This window comes from Pristiophorus japonicus, chromosome 1 (assembly GCF_044704955.1).
Source record: "Pristiophorus japonicus isolate sPriJap1 chromosome 1, sPriJap1.hap1, whole genome shotgun sequence".
Taxonomy (NCBI): Eukaryota; Metazoa; Chordata; class Chondrichthyes; family Pristiophoridae; genus Pristiophorus; species Pristiophorus japonicus.
The window spans coordinates 333696728-333719371 of record NC_091977.1 but is presented as its reverse complement, the minus strand read 5'-3'; the positions used below and the strand labels follow the sequence as shown (position 1 = coordinate 333719371).

The window sequence follows — 22644 nt, the reverse complement described above, 5'->3', positions numbered from 1 at the left end:
ACTCTTAGAATAAGGGGCCGCCCATTTAAAACTGAGATGAGGAGGAATTTCTTCTCTCAGAGGGTTGTAAATCAGTGGAATTTGCTGCCTCAGAGAGCTGTGGAAGCTGGGTCATTGAATAAATTTAAGACAGGGATAGACAGTTTCTTAACCGATAAGGGAATAAGGGGTTATGAGGAGCGGGCAGGGAAGTTGACCTGAGTCCATGATCTGATCAACCATGATCGTACTAAAGGGCGGAGCAGGCTTGAGGGCCCGTATGGCCTACTCCTGCTCCTCTTTCTTATGTTCTTATGTTCTCCTCTCAACCTTCTCTGCTCTAAGGAGAACAATCCCCAGCTTCTCCAGTCTATCCACGTAACTGAAGTCCCTCATCCCTGGAACCATTCTTGTAAATCTTTCCTGCATCCTCTCTAAGGTCTTCACATTCTTCCTAACATGCAGTACCCAGAATTGGACACAATATTCCAGTTGAGACTGAACCTGTATTTTATAAAGGTTCATTATAACTTCCTTCCTTTTGTACTCTATGATGGAGAAGTTTGCCAGCTTTGCGCCTCACGTTAGTGCCTGCGGGGGGCAGTAACGGGACGCTGAGGGGTTACCGACCTGGTGTGGCGAATTCACCGGTGCCCACGAACTTCCCTGGTGGTTTTGCGCTGGAACTAACACTTACCACCTCGCTCTCTTGCACCGAGTAGATCATGACATCATCAGGTGCACAGCGCCCGTTTTTGCCCCAGATGTGATAATCTATCCCGCCCCCTGCTGCATCACCGGGAATCAACAACAGCAGCCAAAGGAGGCGTTGTCACCTCAGCTGGCCACTTGGGAAGCGATATTTAAAGGCAGTGGTGGTTAGGTAGCAAACGCGTTATTCCTCGCTGCAGTCTGGTGCCCCCTGATTGCTTTTCACCACTGATTCCTGCGCGGTTCCTCAGCTCTCCACTCTCTTAGAGTGCTTGGGGCTTTAATGCAAGTCACGCAGGTCCAGTGGTTCCACAGAAAGAGTAATAAGAATGTTTCTACCCATCACTGGCCATTTCCTTTAAGCAAGGGAAGGAGCCTCTAATGCCGGCAGCACTGCACTGAATATTGTTCAGAGCTTTGTCACTACCGCCACTCTCAGACACTTTAGAGCTCTAAGGAAAGTGGTAGCGCTTTTCCCTCTTGGAGCGCTAAAGCGGAGGTTCCCGGGAGCAGAAAATAATTTTTGCCTGGCAATACTTTTGCGATAATTCAAAAGTTATCACCCTAAACGGGGCGTTACGCAATTTGTCGCCCTATGCCCAGGATCCGGTATGCTTTTTTAACCACTTTCCAACTTGCCCTGCCAGCTTCAACAATTTGTGCATGTGCATGCACGCCGTTTAGAATTGTACCCTTTAGGTTATATTGCCTCTCCTCGTTTTTTCTACCAAAATGTATCACTTCAAACTTTTCTGCGTTAAATTTAATCTGCCATGTGTCCACACATTTCACCAGCCTGTATATGTCTTCTTGAAGTCTGTCACTATCTTCCTCACTGTTCACTAATGCTTCCAAGTTTTGTGCATCTGTAAATTTTGAAATTGGGCCCTGTACACCCAAATCTAAGTCATTAATATATATCAAGAAAAGCAGTGGTTCAAGTACCAACCCCTGGGGAATACCACTGTATACCTTCCTACAGTCTGAAAAACAAACGTTCACCATTACTTTCTGTTTCCTGTCACTTAGCCAATTTTGTATCAATGCTGCCATTGTCCCTTTTATTCCATGGGCTTCAACTTTGCTGGCAAACCTATTATGTGGCACTTTATCAAACGTCTTTTATAAGTCCATCTACACCACATCAACAGTATTGCCCTCATCAACCCTTTCTGTTACCTCATCAAAAAATCAATCAAGTTAGTTAAACATAATTTGCCTTACATAAGAACATGAGAATTAGGAGCAGGATTAGGCCATTTGGCCCCTCGAGCCTGCTCCGCCATTCAATAAGATCATGGCTGATCTTCTACCTCAACTCCACTTTCCTGCACTATCCCCGTATTCCTTGATTACCTTAATATCCAAAAATCTATCAATCTCTGTCTTGAATATACTCAAAGACAGCCTCCACAGCCCTGTGGAGTAAAGAATTCCAAAGATTCACCATCCGCTGAGTGAAGAAATTTCTCCTCATCTCAGCCCTAAATGGCTGACCCCTTATTCTGAGCTCTGGTTCTAGATTCGCCAGCCAGATGAAATATCCTCCCTGCATCTACCCTGTCAAGCCTTGTAAGAATTTTGTTTGTTTCAATGAGATCATCTCTCATTCTACTAAACTCTAGAGAAAATAGGCATAGTCTAAATCTCTCCTAATAGGACAATCCCCCCTGCCAGGAATCAGTCTGGTGAACCTTCATTGCACTCCCTCTGTGGCAAGTATATCCTTCCTTAGGTAAGGAGACCAAAACTGTACTCAATACTCCAGGTGCAATCCTAACAGGACCCTATATAATTGCAGTAAGATGTCTTTACTTTTGTAATAAAGGCCAACATATCATTTGCTTTCTTAATTGCTTGCTGTACTTGCATGTTAACTTTCAGTGATTCATGTACAAGAATACCCAGATCCCTCTGAACACCAACATTTCCCATCTCTCACCATTTAAATAAATAAACTGCTTTTCTATTTTTTATACCAAAGTGAATAACTTCACATTTCTCCACATTATATTCCATTTGCCATGTTCTTGCCCACTCACTTAGCATGTCTATATTCCCTTGAAACCTCTTTACATCCTCTTCACTTACATTCCCACCTAGCTTTGTATCATCAGCAAACTTGGATATATTACATTTGGTCCCCTCATCCAAATCATTGATATAGATTGTGAATAGCTGGGGCCCAAGCACCGATCCTTGCTTTTAACAAATTTGTGTAGGCTTTCCTTAATTAATCCATACTTGTCGAAGTGACTGTTAATTTTGTGCCAGATTATCGTTTCTAAAAACTTCCCCACTACCGAGATTAAACTTGACTGGCCTGTAGTTGCTGGGTTTATCTTTACACCATTTTTTGAACAAAGGTGTAACATTTGCAATTCTCCAGTCCCCTGGCACCAGCCCTGTATCCAAGGAGGATTGGAAGATTATGGCCAGTACCTCTGCATTTCTACCTTTGCTTCCTTCAACATCCTAGGATGCATCCCATCCGGTCCTGGTGACTTAGCTATTTTAAGTACAGCCAGCCTTTCTAGTACCTCCTCCTCATCAATGTTATCCCATGCAGTATCTCAGCTATCTCTATGACTTTGGCACCATTTTCTTCCTTGGTAAAGACAAATGCAAAGTACTCATTTAGTACCTCAGCCATGCCCTCTGCCTCCACATGTAAGTCTCCTAATCGGCCCCACTTCTCTTACTATCTGTTTACTATTTATATACATATAGAAGACATTTGTATTCCCTTTTATGTTCGCTGACAATCTATTCTCATATTTTCTCCTAGTCCCTCTTATTTCCTTTTTCACTTCCTCTCTGAACTTACTATATTCAGCCTGATTCTCACTTGTATTTTCAACCTGACATCTGTCATATGGCCCCTTTTTCTGCTTCATTTTACTCTCTGTCTCTTTCGTCATCTAGGGAACTCTGGCTTTGGTTGCCCTACCTTTCCCCCTCGTGGGAATGTACCGCGACTGTACCCGAACCATCTCCTCTTTAAAGGGAGCCCATTGTTCAATTACAGTTTTCCCTGCCAATCTTTGATTCCAATTTACCCGGGCCAGATCCATACTCAACCCACAGAAATTTGCCATCCTCCAATTAAGTATTTTTACTCTAGATTGCTCCCTATCCTTTTCTGATAGTGATACTGTGATCGCTGTTCCCTAAATGTTCTCTTACTGACGCTTGCTCTGCTTGACCCACCTCATTTCCCAGAACCAGATCCAGCAATGCCTGCTTCCTCATTGAGCCAGAAAAGTACTGATCAAGAATGTTCTCCTGAATAAACTTCAGAAATTCTTCCCCCTCTCGGCCCTTCACACTATTACTATCCTAGTCTATATTAGGATAGTTGAAGTCCCCCATTATCACTACTCTATAGTTCTTAAACATCTCGATAATTTCCCTATAAAATTTGCTCCTCTATATCCTTCCCACTAGTTGGCGACCTATAGAATACACCAAGGAGTGTAATGTCACCTCTATTGTTTCTCAACTCTCAGCAATTAGATTCTGTCCTTGACCCCTCCAGGACATCTTCTCTCTCCAGCACTGAAATATTCTCCTTAATCAATACTGCCACACCACCTCCTTTCTTTCCTTCCCTATCTCCTGAACGCCTTATATCCAGGAATATCTAGTACGTAATCCTGCCGTTTTTTGAGCCAGGTCTCCATTATCACCATGACATCATATTTCCATGTATCTATTTGCACCAGGAGCTCACCAACCTTATTTTTCATACATCATACATTTACACATTTGCACTGTAAACCTATCTTAGACCTTCTTATACTCTCTCTTAGTCGGACCCCAACTAATTCCGTAATATGTCTTACTCTAGTGCTATTTGTCTCTCCCAATCCTGTGTGCATCTTGTTTCTCCTTTATAATGCTACATCCTGGTGCCCACCCCCCTCCAGTTTAAACCCTCCCCAACATCACTAGCAACCAACCCCCCTCCCCCCCCCGCCCCCGGCGAGGATGTTGGTTTCAGCTATGTTGAGGTGCAAGCCGCCCATCCAGTACAGGTCCCACCTCCCCCAGAACCAGTCTCAATGTCCCTATTTAAGTCATGAAAAGAATGCTCCCAATCAATCTCTGAACCAACTATAGGGATCTAGGCCACAAAAATCAGGGTCGAATTTGAACTTTGAACTTGTCTTTAAAGAAAGACTTGCATTTATATAGCACCTTTCATGACCACTGGACGTCTCAAAGCACTTTACAGCCAATGAAGTACAGTTGGAGTGTAGTCTCTGTTGTCATGTGGGAAACGCGCCTGCCAATTTGCGCACAGCAAACTCCCACAAATGTGATAATGACCAGATAATCTGTTTTTTTGTTATGTTGATTGAGGGATAAATATTAGACAGGACACTGGGAATAACTCCCCTGCTCTTCTTTGAAATAGTGCTATGGCCTCGGTTTAACAGCGTGACTGTTTGTACTACTTTTATTGCAAAGGGGATGGAGTATAAAAGCAAGGAAGTCTTGCTACAGTTATACAGGGTATTGGTGAGGCTACACCTGGAATACTGCGTGCAGTTTTGGTTTCCATATTTAAGAAAGGATATACTTGTTTTGGAGGCAGTTCAGACAAGGTTCACTAGGTTGGTTCCGGAGATGAAGGGGTTGACTTATGAGGAAAGGTTGAGTAGGTTGGGCCTCTATTCATTGGAATTCAGAAGAATGAGAGGTGATCTTATCGAAATGTATAAGATTATGTAAGGGGACTTGACAAGGTGGATGCAGAGAGGATGTTTCCACTGATAGAGGATTAGAACTCGGGGGCATACTCTTAGAATAAGGGGCCGCCCATTTAAAACTGAGATGAGGAGGAATTTCTTCTCTCAGAGGGTTGTAAATCAGTGGAATTTGCTGCCTCAGAGAGCTGTGGAAGCTGGATCATTGAATAAATTTAAGACAGAGATATACAGTTTCTTAACCGATAAGGGATTAAGGAGTCATGGGAAGCGGGCAGGGAAGTTGACCTGAGTCCATGATTGGATCAGCCATGATTGTACTAAAGGGCGGAGCAGGCTTGAGGGGCCTTATGGCCTTCTCCTGCTCCTATTTCTTCTGTTCTTGTTCTGTGTGTCCTTCTGCACATTCGCGCATTGGACCCCGCCCCCTTTTTGAGCATGGATCCTGTTATTCGGTCGTGCATGTGCAGTGCGGTGTACAAGGAAGTCGTAAGTGGGGCCGCGAGTCCGCGTGGAGCTCATCACTGCTGAAACATTTTCTGCCACGGCCTTCTGTGAGAGACAAAACATCAGAGATTGTGAGTGAGCGAGAGAGAGAGAGAGAGAGTCGGGCAAGGGGGGGGTGGGGGGGTGTGATGGGAGAGAGAAAGAGAGAGCCGGGGGAGGTGGGTAGAGAGATAGCCAGGTGGTGCAGGGAGAGAGAGAGAGAGATAGGGGGGGAGAGAGAGAGAGAGAGAGCCAGGGCTGCGGGGAGAGAGAGAAGGGGGGCGGAGTGGGGTGGAGAGAGAGACAGGGAGGGGAGAGAGAGAGCTGGTGTGGGGTGGGGTGGGGTGGGGAAGAGAAAGTGATAGAGCCGGGGGGGAGGGGGGGTGAAAAAGGGAGAGAGCCGGGGGTGGGGAAGAGAGGGAGCACAGGAGTGAGGGGGAAGAGAGAGAGCACCGGGGGTGGGAGAGAGAGAGAGAGCGCCAGGGGTTGGGGGGAAGAGAGAGAGAGAGAGAGCCAGGGAGTGAGGGAGAGGGAGAGAGAGCTGGGGGGAGAGAGAGAGAGAAACACACACGGGGGAGATAGGGGTGAGAGGGAACTCAGGGAAGTCAGATCACGTTCTTCCAACCTCCTTTACGTCGACACCCGATTTCTCAGTGCGTGTGTTCCAAGGGACATCATTGGAGTGGATGAAATCCAGAAGTCACGACACTCACTATTCACTTCATACCCAATAAACCTATTACCAAACCTTGACTCGCACACAATGCCCCATCTATGGTGGGGGAGAGGGGGGGGTGGGGTAAGGTCATGCACGTGCTGGGGTAAGAGACTACGGCTGGGGAAGGGATACACTTGCGCTGGTGGAATGGACTTTGGCTGGGGGAGGCAGCACTTGCACTGAGGTAAAGAACTTTGGCTGGAACTTGAGAAGCTTTTGCTGGGTTGGTGGAGATCTATCCTTTCTGGCTTCTGAAGTCAGAATGGATCGACTTACACTTTGCAAAGTCATTCAGAACTTGGGCTGGTCAGTTCCAGTTACAAATTCTAGAGAAACCTTAGGGTGTGGCTTATCTTCCAAGGGGACCAATCAGCAATAGGTTGTGATAATGGAGAGCCAGAGACAATGCGGCTATATTGGTAGTACAAATAAGCACATTCTCGGTTTAACATCTCATCCGAAAGACAGCACCTCAGACATTGCAGCACTCCCTCAGCACTGGAGTGTCAGCCTAGATTTGCGTGATCAAGTCCCTGAGTGGGATTTGAACCCACAACCTTCTGACTCAGTAGCGAGTGTGCTACCCACTGAGCCACAACTGACTGCAAGCCCTATTATTTTAATTTGGTGCTTAAACATACCTCGGTAACATTAAGGAGAATGCGAACTGCCAGCGGGTTTCTGCCAGGAAACCACTGATTTCAATTAGTTTCCCGCCTGCCCATAACAGAATGAAGCTTCATTAATCGAGTTTACTACAAAGGGATTGGAGTATAAGAGTAAAGAAGTCTTATGACAATTACATAGGGCCTTGGTAAGTCCACACCTGGAGTACTCTGTACAGTTTTGGTCTTCTTACCTAAGGAATAATATACTTGCTTTGGAGGAAGTACAACAGAGGTTCACTAGACTGATTCCTGGGATGAGGGGATTGTTCTATAAGGAGATATTGAGTAGACTAGGCCTATATTCCCTAGAGTTTAGTAGAATGAGAGGTGATCTCATTGAAACATATAAAATTCTTAAGAGGCTTGACACGAGTAAATGTTGGGAGGATGTTGCCCCTGGCTGGGGAATCCAGAACTAGGGGTCACAGTCTCAGAATAAGGGTCGGCTATTTAGGACTGAGTTTAGGAGAAAATGTTTCACTCAAAGTGTTATGAATCTTTGAATTCTCTGCCCCAGAGAGCTGTAGATGCTTAGTCATTGAGTATATTCAAGACAGAGAGCAATAGATGTTTGGATACGAAGAAAATCAAGGGATATGGGGATAGTGCAGGAAGGTGGAGTTGAGGGAGAAGATCAGCCATGATCTTATTGAATGGCGGAGCAGGCTCTAAGGGCCGAATGGCCTACTCCTGCTCCTATTTCTTATGTTCTGTTGAGTGGGGTTCATTTACCTCCATGTCTGAATTCCCGATATGCACTCTTGGCATGCAAAGCTCTTCACTGGGAGTGCACATTCGTAAGAACCCACCCTTTGTTTTCTAAGCTTACTCCAAAATTAGTTCAGAGGGCACATCTCATTTTCTATACAATTTTGTATTACTCATTGAAATACACAAGAGGTTGTACATGTGTGGCTGAATCTTCGATTACATCATTTACCATCTTCCTCATTTTTCAAATATATTTCATTATTCACATACAAAGTCACTTCCTACTTGCCTTTTGCTTTCTCTTAACTGTGGTGCCTGAAGGTAAACATTTTATTATCTGGTCTGAGTGCTGACTCCTCTTTCGAATGTGACACTAGAACAGTGCCAACACTCAGGTGCGATTAGGGGAATCGTATGATGCAGAGTCAGTGACCCATTATTTTTCCATTTAAAAGATAATTACATATTTGTATGTGGAAGTTAAATTACAGCCATTCAAGCAGGCCCTACCAAAAGCAGAAATGTAACATTTTTGGATATCAGTTGGTGTATTTCAGACTGTTAGCAGTTTTCCTTCGTTGTTTCAGGGATCCATCAATGATCATGATTCTTACCAAGGAGAATGCTGTTAGGGACTGGAAGGAATTGATGGGACCTGTAGACCTTGAGTTGGCAAAGATGTCTTTTCCAAATTCCCTTCGAGCTCAGTTTCACACAAGTATTTTGCAGAATGGACTTCATGGTTCCTCCAATGCAAAACATGCTAAGGAACACATTAAGTTATTTTTTGATGATACACTCCTGGATTCGCTTGAGGTTCTTCTAGGTAATTCCATTATAGTTCCAATTTCTAAGTCAAATCTAGTGTTTGCATTTCTTAGTTCAACTCCTATGTGATACATAATCCATTTCCCATACCGTACTGCCACACAAATTTGCGAACCCGTGGGAGCCAATTTTCATGTACTGACAGCAATCACTTTTCTGAGGTCAGTCTATTTACATGCTCATTCACAGTTCCAATTGCACATTTGGACAGGTGCAATGAGGTAGCTTAGTGGTGGGACTGAGCATTAACAAGTTCCATTTACACCAGTGGAACTAGAAAACAGTGTGCGGATGAAATTTTAAAGGATGCAGACAATTTAAGGCAAATGGCAGAATGGTGGGTTGAAAATACTTCCAGTATTTGAAAAGGCTCAAAACATCTTTAGGAGCTTTTGTCAAAGCTTTTTAAAAATTAGTTCATGGCAAGGTCAGCATTTATTGCCTTTGAGAAAGTGGTGGTGAGCTGCCTTCTTGAACAGCTGGTGAAGGTACTCCCGCAGTGCTGTTAGGGAGAGAGTTCTAGGATTTTGAACCAGCGACGGTGAAGGAATGGTGATATATTTCCAAGTCAGGATGATGTGTGACTTGGAGGGGAACTTGGAGGTGGCGGTGTTCGCATGCACCTGCTGCCCTTGTCCATCTAGGCAATACAGGTGGTGGGTTTGGGAGATACTATCGAAGAAGTGTTGCTGCTGTGCATCTTGTAGATGGTACTCCTCCATTTTGGGTGCCCCCAAAAGTTTGTCAACGTCCTTCGCCTGCTCCACGACGACATGCAGGCTGTGATCCTTACCAGCGGTTCCATTGCAGACCCATTCCACATCGAAGTGGGGTCAAACAGGGCTGCATCATCGCTCCAACCCTCTTTTCAACCTTCCTCGCTGCTATGCTCCCACCTCACTGTCAACAAGCTCCCCGCCGGAGTGGAACTAAACTACAGAACCAGTGGGAAGCTGTTTAACCTACGCCATCTCCAGGCCAGGTCCAAGACCACCTAAACCTCTGTCGTTGAACTACAGTACGCGGACGATGCCTGCGTCTGCGCACATTCGGAGACTGAACTCCAGGATATAGTCAATGTATTCACCGAGGCATATGAAAGTATGGACCTCACACTTAACATCCGTAAGACAAAGGTCCTACACCAACCTGTCCTCGTTGCACAGCACTGCCCCCCAGTCATCAAGATTCACGGCGCGGCTCTCGACAACGTGGACCACTTCCCATACCTCAGGAGCCTCTTGTCAACAAAGGTTGACATTGATGCGGAGATTCAACATCGCCTCCAGTGCGCCAGTGCAGCTTTCGGCCGCCTGAGGAAAAGAGTGTTCGAAGACCAAGCCCTCAAACCTACCACCAAGCTCATGGTCTACAGGGCTGTAGTAATTCCCGCCCTCCTATATGGCTCAGAGACATGGACGACTTACAGAAGACACATCAAGTCGCTGGAGATATATCACCAACAATGTCGCCGCAAGATCCTGCAAATCCCCTGGGAGGACAGACGCACCAACATTAGTGTCCTCACCCAGGCTAACATCCCCAGCCTTCAGGCACTGACCACGCTAGATCAGCTTCGTTGGGCAGGCCACTTAGTTTGCATGCCAGACACGAGACTCCCTAAACAACTGCTATATGCGGAGCTCCTTCATGGCAAATGAGCCAAAGGTGGGCAGCGGAAACGGTACAAGGACACCTTTAAAGCCTATCTGGTGAAGTGCGACATCAACACTGACGCCTGGGAGACCCTGGCCAAAGACCGCCCTAAGTGGAGAAAGTGCATCCGGGAGGGCGTTGAACTTTTCGAATCTCAAGGCTGCGAGCATGAAGAGATCAGGCGCAGGCAGCAGAAGGAGCATGTGGTAAATCAGTGCCACTCCCCCTTCCCCCGACGAATATCTGTCCCACCTGTGATAGGTTCTGTGGCTCTCATGTTGGATTGTTCAGCCACCAAAAAACTCACTTTAGGAGTGGAAGCAAGTCTTCCTCGATTTCGAGGGACTGTCTGTGATGATGATATAGATGGTACAGACTTAACTTCTTTCGTATGGTAGTAGCAAAGCAAATCAAATGTCATCATCATCATCATAGGCGGTCCCTCGAACGAGGATGAGTTGCTTCCACGAGAGTTCACAGATGTTTCAATGAAGGACCCGATATTCCAGTCCTGAACTCCTGAACTCCAGTTGAAGTGGTGGAAGATGCCTGTGCGTGATTGTTTTTAACATGTGGTGACCGTTGCACATCAGCCACCACACAGGCTTGACAGAGCTCGGCCTTTATCCAGTGGCAAGGATTAACCAGGACAACTGGAGACCTGCTCTGCTGCACAGACCTAGTGCACACACATATCGCAGTGTGGGCAGGCCTGTGCTGCCCCTGGGCCCTCGGCTCTTCTGGGCCCCGAATATCTAAATTGGATATCCAGGCCAAAGCTTCCGGTGTAACACCGTGGATATCTTGTAGGCTGCCTGCAAATTTCCTCTGACGGCAGTGCTCAATGATGTGCTCCGGGGTCTGATTAGGAGCTCCACAGTCGCTTTAATCTTCCACCTATGGAGAAGGTGACAGCATCTACCATGACCAGTTCTGAAGCGGTTGATGGTTGTCCACGGTTTGCGAGGAAGGTTTGATCCTTCAGGATGTACTGTGGGGTCCTCGATAAGGAATCTAATCCGTATGTTGCAGTTCTTCCAAGCATTTTGCCATTGGTCATCAAGGCTGAGGGGAGATCGCTGAGGGACTTCAGCGATGGTCCAAAATGGCCTTCTAGATTTGAGACGGGTTGGTGGTAGGTTGTTCAAGTCGGCCTACATCAGCATGTCTCTGTTGGTGCGGCGGTTGTATTCTCTGGTTGGCTCGATGATGGGGGCTAGTCTGTGTAGTAACCCCTCCAGCACTTTATAACAAATGCAAAATAACGAGATCAGTCAGTAGCTGGAAGCTTCACAATCATTCTTCCCCCGCTTCAGGAGGGCAATTATTTTAGTCTCTCTCCAAATAGGTGGAATTTTACCAGTTGTCAGTACCTCAGAGAAGAAGGAGGTCAACCATCTCTTTGCCTTGGGTTCCAGGGCTTTTAAAAATTCTGGGTAAACACCATCTGGACCAGCAGCTTTTCCAGATTTGGATGTCGAAAGGGCTGTGTTTACTTCATCCAAGGTGAATGGATCAGACATAATTGAAGATCTTGGTGCCGCCGTCAAGTTTGTCGAAAATTGCCGTTTCATCTGCCATCGAAAATCTTTGTCCACCGGAGTCTTTGATGTTTGTATCAAGTGGGATGCAATGGCGTCCGCTCTGATGGTTGTCCTGTGTTTATATGTGGAGTTTTCCCTGCCAAGTTGATGGAGCAGGGTCCATGCTTTTCTGCAGGAGTGAGTGAAGTTAGACTTCTCTATAAGGCTCCTCCATCTTTCAAGTCTCACCAAATTCAAGGACTCCAGCATTGCGGTGGCTGTGGCTGGGTTCTTGTTCAGAGAATACTCCTGATTGAGAGCCTCGCTTTCTTCCATCCAACAAAGAATATATGTCTTTCTAAACTCCCGAGGTATACTGCGTTTTGCAGCAGCATTCCTATAAATCTGTTGAAGACATTGGTGGTTGGTGGAATCCACCTGATAGTGTCAACTCACCTTTGGAAGTTTTCCCAGTCTGCTTTTTTGAAGTTCCATTGTGGTTCCGGTGTTGATGTAATGACAGGAATTTTGATGCCAATGTTGATGATTGAGGGTCTGTGTTGAGGAAGTCATCGAGAATGGTTCTGGAGGCAATGATTGGGTTTTCTTTGCTGTCTTTAGAGAGGAAGCATAGGTTTGGGTTATCTTCATAGAATCATAGAAATTTACAGCACGGAAGGAGGCCATTTTGGCCCATCGTGTCCGCGCCAGCCAATCAAGATCTATCCAGCCGAATCCCACTTCCCAGCTCTTGGTCCATAGCCCTGTAAGTTACGGCACTTTAAGTGCACATCTAAGCAGTTTTTAAATGTGGTGAGGGTTTCTGCCTCTACCATCCTTTCAGGCAGTGAGTTCCAGACTCCCACTACCCTCTGGGTAAAGAAATTTCTCCTCATACTAATGTGTCTCTACTTATCTGTAGAATAACTCCACGAGGCCTAGTGCTGTGCTTGAACTGCTGTGACCTTAGTCTCTTTAATGTAACCCAGAGTGAGGCAGCAATGTGGTGACCAGCCTTTTATACAGCTGCTGCCTGGGCCTCCCACAGTTGCACCCTCTAGTGGTACCAGCATAGTATGTACAGAGTATACATATATGACAACATTCCCCCCCAAGTCTTTGATGCGAGTTAGTTACAGGTTGAGACGATCCGGAACTCTGCGCTCCCTGGTTGATCGTCTGAGTGTCACTTCTGACATGGGTGAGTTGGTCAGGCCACTGCTTTCTTGCAGCGCTGTTGGTCTGACTGGACTGTTGGAGATGGTTGGATCATCCTCATGGTTGGCAGCTAGGTCTGTTGCTGATTGGGTGTGTATAGGTGGATCGCTGAAGATAAGGTCCTCTCCCGGTAGTTCCTGGTTAGCTGTAAATCGTAATTTGGTCTGGTCCAAATGCTTTCTGCACGTTTTTCAGTTAAGCAGTTTGACAAAAAACATTTTATTCCCCTCCTTGGCTAAAACAGTGCCATCGACCCATTCGGGGCCATGACCATGATTCAGCACAAACACCGGGTCGTTTACATTGATGTCGCATGATACAGCCACGCAATCATGGTACATGTTTTGCCGATAACGCCTAGTTTCCGCCTGATCGTTGAGGTCAGGGCGGACTAAGGAGAGCCTGGTTTTGAGTATACGTTTCATCAGTAACTCCACAGAATGTCGTCTCACAGGACACCGAACTTGGCGTTAAATCGATCTCCCGGTGACAGTAGCAAACCAAGCAAATAGCCTCCAAAGAAAACTACATGTAGGCCCAGCCATCCGAACATGCCAACTTAACATCGAAGGCATCTCTCATTCAAAATGTGAATACCTCGAAAGGTTATTGAAGAAATACAGCGTCGATGTTCTGGTGCTTCAAGAAGCACACATTGAACACATCCACCAGCTTGACACGAGGACGGATCACAGGTTCTGACCTAATCACATTCAATAACCATCCCAAACATGGCCTGGCATTCTATCACATTGCTGATGATTGACAGAATCTGTTCCCTTCATCATCTAATACAGTGGTTCTCAACATTTTTGCTTCTGAAGCCCCCCTCCTGTGTTACAAAATTTCCATGGACCCCCTGTAACACAATGCAAGTATTTTTTCTGTCTAAAAATTCTCTCAGCACTGCTCTCACTCACCATGTTACTACTGGCACTGCAGAAACTACTGGTCCCCACTGTTATGTACGTTAACTGGCTTTTACCTGCCACCGGAGAGCGCGACTGTCGGAGTCCTAATGGTCACTGACAGACACGTGCAAGCCATGTATATAATGTTTTCAGCCATGTTGAATCCCCACTTTGAGAATAAATAAACTGGAGTAAGGTCATGCCTGAACTAGATCACCGTACTTAGCCTCATGGAGTTATTCGATACTTAACACCCACACCTGTCCCACTCCCTCTTTCCCTCCCCATGAGCCCCAATCACCTAATCCCCAGTCTCCCTCTTTTCCCTGCAACCTCTGACTCCCTCACTGACTGTTCCTGGCACATCAGCCGGTCCCGGGTCTCTGCTTGATTGTCAGTCAAACAGCCTTTTACCCCCTATCTCCAATATTTTTATTACTAATAAACAAAAATTTATAATATCCTCCTTAAATGATACCTGCCTCTCCCTCAGCTCCATCCTGAACTGCTCCTCCTCCTCTATGATAATGACATACAGTGACTTACTTGTTCTTGAGAAGCCCTGATGGGTGTTGGGTGGGTTCTGAAAATATTCCAGTGGGCTGACCTTGTGAGAATCAACCAGAAGACACTGCACCTTTTTGTAGTGATAAATCCCCCTCCAAAACACCTGTACAAATCAGTGTTCAAATTCTTCAGGCTGACTCTACAGTATGAAACCACACGAGGCACATTCTGGGAACAAGGTCACTCTGTGACCTTAACTCTTTATTCACAGGACTCCAAAGACAATGACCCTGCATGGGACCTCCCTTTTCATACTGTAGGTAAGGAGTGTCTCCCACAAGTTCACACCTTGTGGTCAAGGTGTGCATCTAGGTTGAGTGTATATAGTAATACAGTGGTGTTACGTTGTGGTCACATACATGACATCACCCCCCCTCCCCCTCCCCAAAGTCTTATTGGGATCATAGGTTTAGTCTTTCAGGTGGTCTACGCTCCCTCGTGGAGCTCTGGTTGTTGGACACTGACGTGAGTGTCTGTCACCTGTGGTGATTCCGGCCTGTTCGGGCTGACCGCAGGGACTGTGCATTCTTCTGATTGCTCTTGTTGCTCGTTCACTGGTGGTGCTATGAGCTCCATCTCATGGTCTTCTTCAGGTTCCTCTGTGTCGATGCTGAACCTTTTTTTTACTTGGTCCAGATGCTTACGGCATATCTGACCATTGTTGAGTTTTACCACAATGGTCCTATTCCCCTCTTTGTCAATTACAGTGCCCTCAAGCCATTTGGGCCCCATGGCGTGATTGAGGACGAACACAGGGTCATTTATTTCTATACATCTCCCCCTCGAATTACAGTCATGGTACTCGTTTTGTGACTTGTGCTTGACCTCAACTATGTCGGTCAGGACTGGGTGAATGAGGGACAACTGAGTTTTGAGTGTCCGTTTCATTAGTAGCTCTGCGGTCAGGACCCTCGTGAACGAGTGCGGTCGAGATCTATAGGCCAGCAGGAGATACGATAGGCGGCGTCCTTGAATCCTGAGTAACCTTGCTTAATTATTTGGACTGCACGTTCCGCCTGGCCATTAGAGGCAGGCTTGAACGGCGCAGTCCTGACGTGGTTGATGCCACTGCCCGACATAAACTCTCGGAATTCGTAGCTTGTGAAACATGGGCCATTATCACTAACCAGGATGTCCGGCAAGCCATGGGTTGCAAAGATCGCACATAGGCTTTCCACGGTGGTGGATGACGTGCATGAATTCAGAATGATGCACTCGATCCATTTCGAGTACGCATCTACCACAATAAGGAACATCTTTCCCATGAACGGGCCCGCGTAGTCAACATGAATGCGTGACCATGGTCTGGTGGGCCAGGGCCACGGGCTGAGCGGGCCTTTTATGGGGGGATTACCCAGCTGGGCACACGTCATGTACCTGCGAACACAGTGTTCCAGGTCTGAATCAATTCCAGGCTACCAAACGTGTGACCGGGCAATGGCCTTCATTAGCACAATGCCTGGGTGCTCGCTGTGGAGTTCCCTGATGAATGCCTCCCTGCCCTTCTGGGGCATAACTACCCGGCTGCCCCATAGTAGGCAGTTGGCTTAGATGGAGAGCTCATCCATCCGTCTGTGGAACGGTCTGACCTCCTCAGGGCATGCTCCATGTGCGGGCACCCAATCCCTAGTCAAGACACATTTCTTAATCAGGGACAGGAGGGGATCTCTGTTTGTCCAGATTTTGATCTGGCGGGCTGTGATGGGGGAGCCTGCGCTGTCAAAGGCATCGACAGCCACGACCATCTCGGCGCTTTGCTCCGCTGCCCCCTCAGTGGTGGCCAGTGGAAGCCTGCTGAGCGTGTCAGCGTAATTTTCAGTGCCGGGACGGTGCCGGATGGAGTAGTCATAAGCAGCCAGCGTGAGAGCCCATCGCTGTATGCGAGCTGATGTGTTGGCATTGATAGCCGTGCTGTCTGACAACAGGGATGTTAATGGCTTGTGGTCCGTCTCTAATTCAAACTTCCGACCAAAGAGGTACTGATGCATTTTTTTTTTACATCATAGACACATGCAAGCGCTTCCTTCTCGACCATCCCATATCCCCATTCTGCTTGAGAGAGCGACCTGGAGGCATAAGCCACAGGTTGTAGTTGACCCTCAACATGCACCCAACCCCATAGGATGATGCATCACATGTCAGAACCAATTTTTTACAGGGGTCGTACAGGGTCAACAACTTGTTTGAACAAAGTAGGTTTCGCGCCCGATCAAAAGCCCGTTCCTGACAGTCCCCCCAAAACCAATCGCAACCCTTACACAGGAGCACGTGTAGCAGCTCCAACAACGTGCTCAAGTTCGGCAGAAAGTTCCCGAAATAGTTCAACAATCCCAGCTCTGATGTGTTGCAGGGCCTGGGTGCTCATCGAATCACCTCAGTTTTGGATTCGATGGGCCGAATCCCATCTGCAGCAACCCTCCTGCCCAGAAAATCAACCTCAGGAGCTAAGAACACACATTTAGACTTCTTGAGTCGCAGGCCTACCCGGTCCAATCGGCGTAGCACATCCTCCAGGTTGTGGAGGTGTTCCTCGGTGTCTCGACCCGTGATGAGGATGTCGTCCTGGAATACGATCGTTCCAGGTATGGATTTAACCAGGCTTTCCATGTTTCTTTGAAAAATCGCGGCTGCTGATCGAATGCCAAATGGGCACCTGTTATAATGGTCAGTAGCTTAGATTCGTCGGCCAGTTCCTGGGTCATATAGGCTGAAGTGAGGTCCAACTTGGTGAACAGCTTGCTGCTTGCCAGCATGGTGAAGAGGTCCTCCGCTCTCGGGAGCGGGTATTGATCTTGTAGGGACACCCGATTGATGGTGCCCTTGTAGTCGCCACAGATCCTGACAGAGCCATCCGCTTTTAGGATGGGAACGATGGGGCTTGCCCAGTCACTGAATTCAACAGGCGAGATAATGCCCTCTCTCAACAGCCGGTCCAATTCGCTCTCAATCTTTTCCCGCATCACATACGGCACCGGTCTGGCTTTGTGGTGCACTGGCCTGGTGTCCGGGGTGATGTGTATCACTACTTTAGTGCCTTTGAAAACCCCGATGCCAGGTTGGAATAGTGAATCGAATTGTTGTAGGACTTGTGAGCACGAACTTCGTTCCACAGATGACATTGTGTGAACATCCCTCCATTTCCAGTTCATCTTGGCTAACCAGCTCCCCCTCAACAGTGCGGGACCATTGCCCGGGACAATCCAGAGTGGCAGCCGATTCACTAACCCATTGTATGTGACAGCCAACATTGCACTGCCTAGCACCGGAATGATTTCTTTAGTGTAAGTCCGTAATTGTGTTTCAATACGTGTTAATTTGGGTCTACTGGCTTTAAGTGGCCATAGCTTCTCAAATTGCTGAACGCCCATGAGTGACTGGCTGGCCCCAGAGTCCAGCTCCATGCGTACTGGGATACCATTTAATAAAACCCTCATCATCATTGGTGGCGTTTTGGTGTATGAACTGTGAATATTCGCTACATGGACCCGGTGAACCTTGGCGTCCATCGATTTGCCCCAAAAGTCATCCTGCCTCAAAGAACCCTCTTCTGGTCCATCCGCCTCATATATTAGTCTGGTTGCAGACTTCCTGCACATTCGAGCTAAGTGGCCACTGAGATTGCACTTCCTGCAGACAAACTGTTGAAATCTGCAAGATCTAGCTGAGTGTTTTGCCCCACACCTCCAACATGAGTTAAAGTTTCCGTTGTTGGGAACAAAGGGACTATGGCCAGGCATTCCGCGCTGACTGTCCCTTTGACTGCTCTTAAGTACCCTATTAGTGGTTGTCATGGCCCCATCCTGGGCCACATTGTCCACTGTGATGGCGTGAATGCCCGTTCAGCCTGCCATTGTCTCTGTTGAAGTCCTACTCTGGGGTCTATTGCTGTCTGGGGAGTGTCGGACTGTCCCTGCCTGCCTGCGGGACTCTGAGTCGCATTGATGATGTTGACTCCCTGATCCATCGCCGCGTTAGAGGCAGAATTGCGCGTGTATATTATTTTCGTCTCTTCCTCCCCTGCCATGAAAGTTTGAGCTATCAACGCCGCCACTTCCAAGGTCAAATCCTTGTTCTCAATTAATTTGCGGAAAATTCCCACATGACCGATGCCCTCGATAAAGAAGTTCCTTAGCATCTCCCCCCTGCAGGCATCTGTGAACTTTCAGAGGCTGGCCAAACGCCGGAGGTCCGCTATGAAGTCCGGTATGCTCTGTCCTTCACGACTTCAGTGGGTGTAGAATCTGTGTCAGGCCATATATATGCTACTCGCCGGTTTGAGGTGCTCCCTGATTAATTTGCTAAGTTCTTCAAAGGTTTTGTCCGCCGGCTTTTCGGATGCTACTAAGTACTTCATGAGCGTGTAAGTCTTTGGTCCGCCCCTAGTCAAAAGATGAGCCTTTCGTTTGTTGGCCGCTGCATCCCCCAGCCATTCTTTCGTAACGAAGCTTTGCTGAAGCCTCTCGACAAAATTGTCCCAGTCTTCCCCAACACAGTACCGTTCCTCCGGTGGCCATTCTCGTGGGTCATGAATTCCAGTTTCTCGTCGCCAATGTAAAGTCCTTACTCTACAGTATGAAACCACACGAGGCACATTCTGGGGATATGTGACCTTAACTCTTTATTCACAGAACTCCAAAGACGATGACCCTGCGTGGGACCTCCCTTTTTATACCTGTGTGATCAGGTAAGGAGTGTCTCCCACAAGTTCACCCCTTGTGGTCAAGGTGTGCATCTAGGTTGAGTGTATACAGAGGTGTCATGTATGTAACCACAATGTAATACAGTGGTGTTACATTGTGGTTACATAAATGACACCTCTCTTACCATGCGTGCAATAGCAATGCAAACACAGGAAACTCACAGCTGTTGCACCGTAGGCTCTCATTTCGACATATGCAAAGGAGACCATTGGGGACTTGGCGGGCTGATTGCAGGAAGGATGAAAAAGCACAAGGAAACTCGGAAGTGTTTTAAAGGTGCACAACAGATAAAACCAGCTTCTACCCAATTTTCCTGGATCATAAAATTGCCTGCACCTGTATGCATCACTAATGCACCGAAAACGCTGAGTACATTCACCCCTGTTGTGTATTATTTTCTGAAATGGTTAAATTCCTGTATTCAAATTTTGCACCTTGTTGCTATGCAATTAAATACCAAACTGTATTGTTTGAACTCTGCGATTTAATTTTTTTTAAATTAAAATTATACAACAAGTCCACTCATTCTTAACTTAATTAAGATACGTATTCAGATATGTAAAAGTGAAACAGACAGCTCAAAAAACTATTCCATGGTAAATGAGTCAAGCTATCATTCAAGGCATTGTACCAAATAAATCAAAATGTAAATAATTTTTAATTCCAAATGTAATTATTATTTTTCCTTACCATTACAGATGAAGGACTGTCTTCTTCCAGTCTAGCTTTACCGTCCGAAGCTCCTTCTGCTGTGCCTAGTAACACTCCTATTGAATACTCTGACTTAGTGGACGTAGAAGCTCCCACTGATGAGCAAGAAATAACTACTTCTGACACTAGGCTTGCACCTGGGTCCCAAGATGTAGCAGCTCTTGGTGAAGCAACTGATGCCGGCACCGAAGATGTACCTGCTCCTGGTGAAGCCCCTGATGCCGGCTCTGAAGATGTACTTGCTCCTCGTGAAGCACCTGATGCCGGCTCTGAAGATGTATCTGCTCCTGGTGAAGCCCCTGATGCCGACTCTGCAGATGTACCTGCTCCTGGTGAAGCCCCTGAGGCCAGAAAACAAGATGCACCTGCTCCTAGTGAAGCCCCTGATGCCGGCATTGAAGAGGTATCTGCTCCTATTGAAGCTCCTGATGCCGGCATTGAAGATGTATCTGTTCCTATTGAAGTCCCTGATGCCGACTCTGAAAATGTACCTGCTCCTGGTGAAGCCCCTGAGGCTGGCAAACAAGATGTACCTGCCCCTGGTGAAGCCTCTGATGCCGGCTCTGAAGATGTACTTGCTCCTCGTGAAGCACCTGATGCCGGCTCTGAAGATGTATCTGCTCCTAGTGAAGCTCCTGATGCCGGCATTGAAGAGGTATCTGCTCCTAGTGAAGCCCCTGATTCCAGCACCGAAGATGTACCTGTTCCTAGTGAAGTCCCTGATTCCAGCACCAAAGATGTACCTGTTCCTAGTGAAGTCCCTGATTCCAGCACCGAAGATGCATCTGTTCCTAGTGAAGTCCCTGATTCCAGCACCGAAGATGTACCTGTTCCTAGTGAAGTCCCTGATTCCAGCACCGAAGATGCATCTGTTCCTAGTGAAGTCCCTGATTCCAGCACCGAAGATGCATCTGTTCCTAGTGAAGTCCCTGATTCCAGCACCGAAGATGCATCTGTTCCTAGTGAAGTCCCTGATTCCAGAACCGAAGATGTACCTGCTCCTGGTGAAGCCTCTGATGCCGCCTCTGAAGATGTACCTGCTCCTGGTGAAGTTCCTGATGCTGGATCTGAAGATGTACCTGCTCCTGGTGAAGTCCCTGATGCCAGATCTGAAGATGTACCTGCTCCTGATGAAGCTTCTGATGCCGGCTCTGAAGATGTACCTGCTCCTGGTGAAGTCCCTGATGCTGGCTCTAAAGATGTACCTGCTCCTGGTGAAGTCCCTGATGTCGGCTCTGAAGATGTACCTGCTCCTGGTGAAATCCCTGATGCCGACACCAAAGATGTATCTGCTCTTGATGAAGCCCCTGATGCCGGCTCTGAAGATGTACCTGCTCCTGGTGAAGCCCCTGATGCCAGCACTGAAGATGCACCTGCTCCTGGTGATGCCTCTGATGCTGGCACTGAAGATTTACTTACTCCTGGTGATGCCTCCAATGCTGACATTGAAGAGGTATCTGCTACTAGTGAAGTCCCTGAGGCCAGCACCGAAGATGCAATTGTTCATAGTGAAGTCCCTGATTCCAACACCGAAGATGTACCTGCTCCTGGTGATGCCTCTGATGCCGGCTCTGAAGATGTACCTGCTCCTGCTGAAGTCCCTGATGCCAGCTCTGAAGATGTACCTGCTCCTGCTGAAGTCCTTGATGCCGGCTCTGAAGATGTACCTGCTCCTGGTGAGGCCCCTGATGCCGGCATTGAAGAGACATCTGCTCCTAGCGCTGGTGCCGAAGATGTATTTTTGCCCACTGAAGCCCCTTGATGATAGCTCCCCAGAAGTATCTACTTCTGCCAACGTATCTTATGCTGGCTACCCAGGTACAGCCGATGGAATGGATGCCAACGTTCCAGGTGCCCATGCTGTTGCTGATGGCTCTGAATCTAACCTCTAAATGTAACTGCTCAATTAATGTAACTGCTATCATTTTTCATCCTGATTTTGGCTCTGAATATAATTTCTGCTATGTCTAGCTTTGGTCCTGACTCCCAGGCATGGCAGTCTTGAGTACACAATGCCTCCTGGGTGATAAATGTTATCTTTTTAAATTTGGGACCTGACAGTTGTGAGTAGACTGCTTCTGCGCAGCTTCCGGTTCATTGGCAGCAGTCACTCCGTATCATTAATGGAGTGACTCCTGTCAATGACCGGAAGCTGCGCAGAAGCATACTGCGCATTAATCGGGAAACAAAAGCTTTTTTTTTTCCATAGAGCCTTTATGACTGGCATTTAACCTCTGGAGTGGTGGAGAATCCTACCACTAGCTATTAAAGTATTAAAGTAAACTTGTTATGCAAACTGAATTTATGGTCCTGAAAAGAAATTGCCCAAACCAAATAAATAATTGTGAATCTTGGCATCAGATCCGTGGTTCTCTAGAATGTTAGTAACATTCTAAATAAGACCCCAAATTGTCATTAGCATCTAAGAGTAAATAATTTTATATGTTGTAATAGTGTTGTTGCATTTGTCAAAAACCTTGATCATTTGGAGTCATGTAAAAATTCAATAAATATTGGTTCTGAATTAATCATTGTTGATTTAGCT

The 22644-nt window shown here is 46.9% G+C and overlaps 1 protein-coding gene across 3 annotated transcripts in view; it reads left to right on the top strand.

Annotated features, from left to right (window-relative positions):
• LOC139257295 (thioredoxin domain-containing protein 3 homolog) overlaps positions 1–21933 on the top strand; it is a 242399-nt gene extending 220466 nt beyond the window's left edge. For all 3 annotated transcript variants that reach the window (XM_070874468.1, XM_070874437.1, XM_070874506.1), the window contains 2 exons: positions 8573–8811; positions 20087–21933. In XM_070874468.1, the coding sequence (XP_070730569.1) occupies positions 8573–8811; positions 20087–21861 (2014 nt within the window). In that variant the 3' untranslated portion in view covers positions 21862–21933. The remainder of the gene's footprint in view (positions 1–8572; positions 8812–20086) is intronic.
• Positions 21934–22644: the final 711 nt, after the last annotated feature.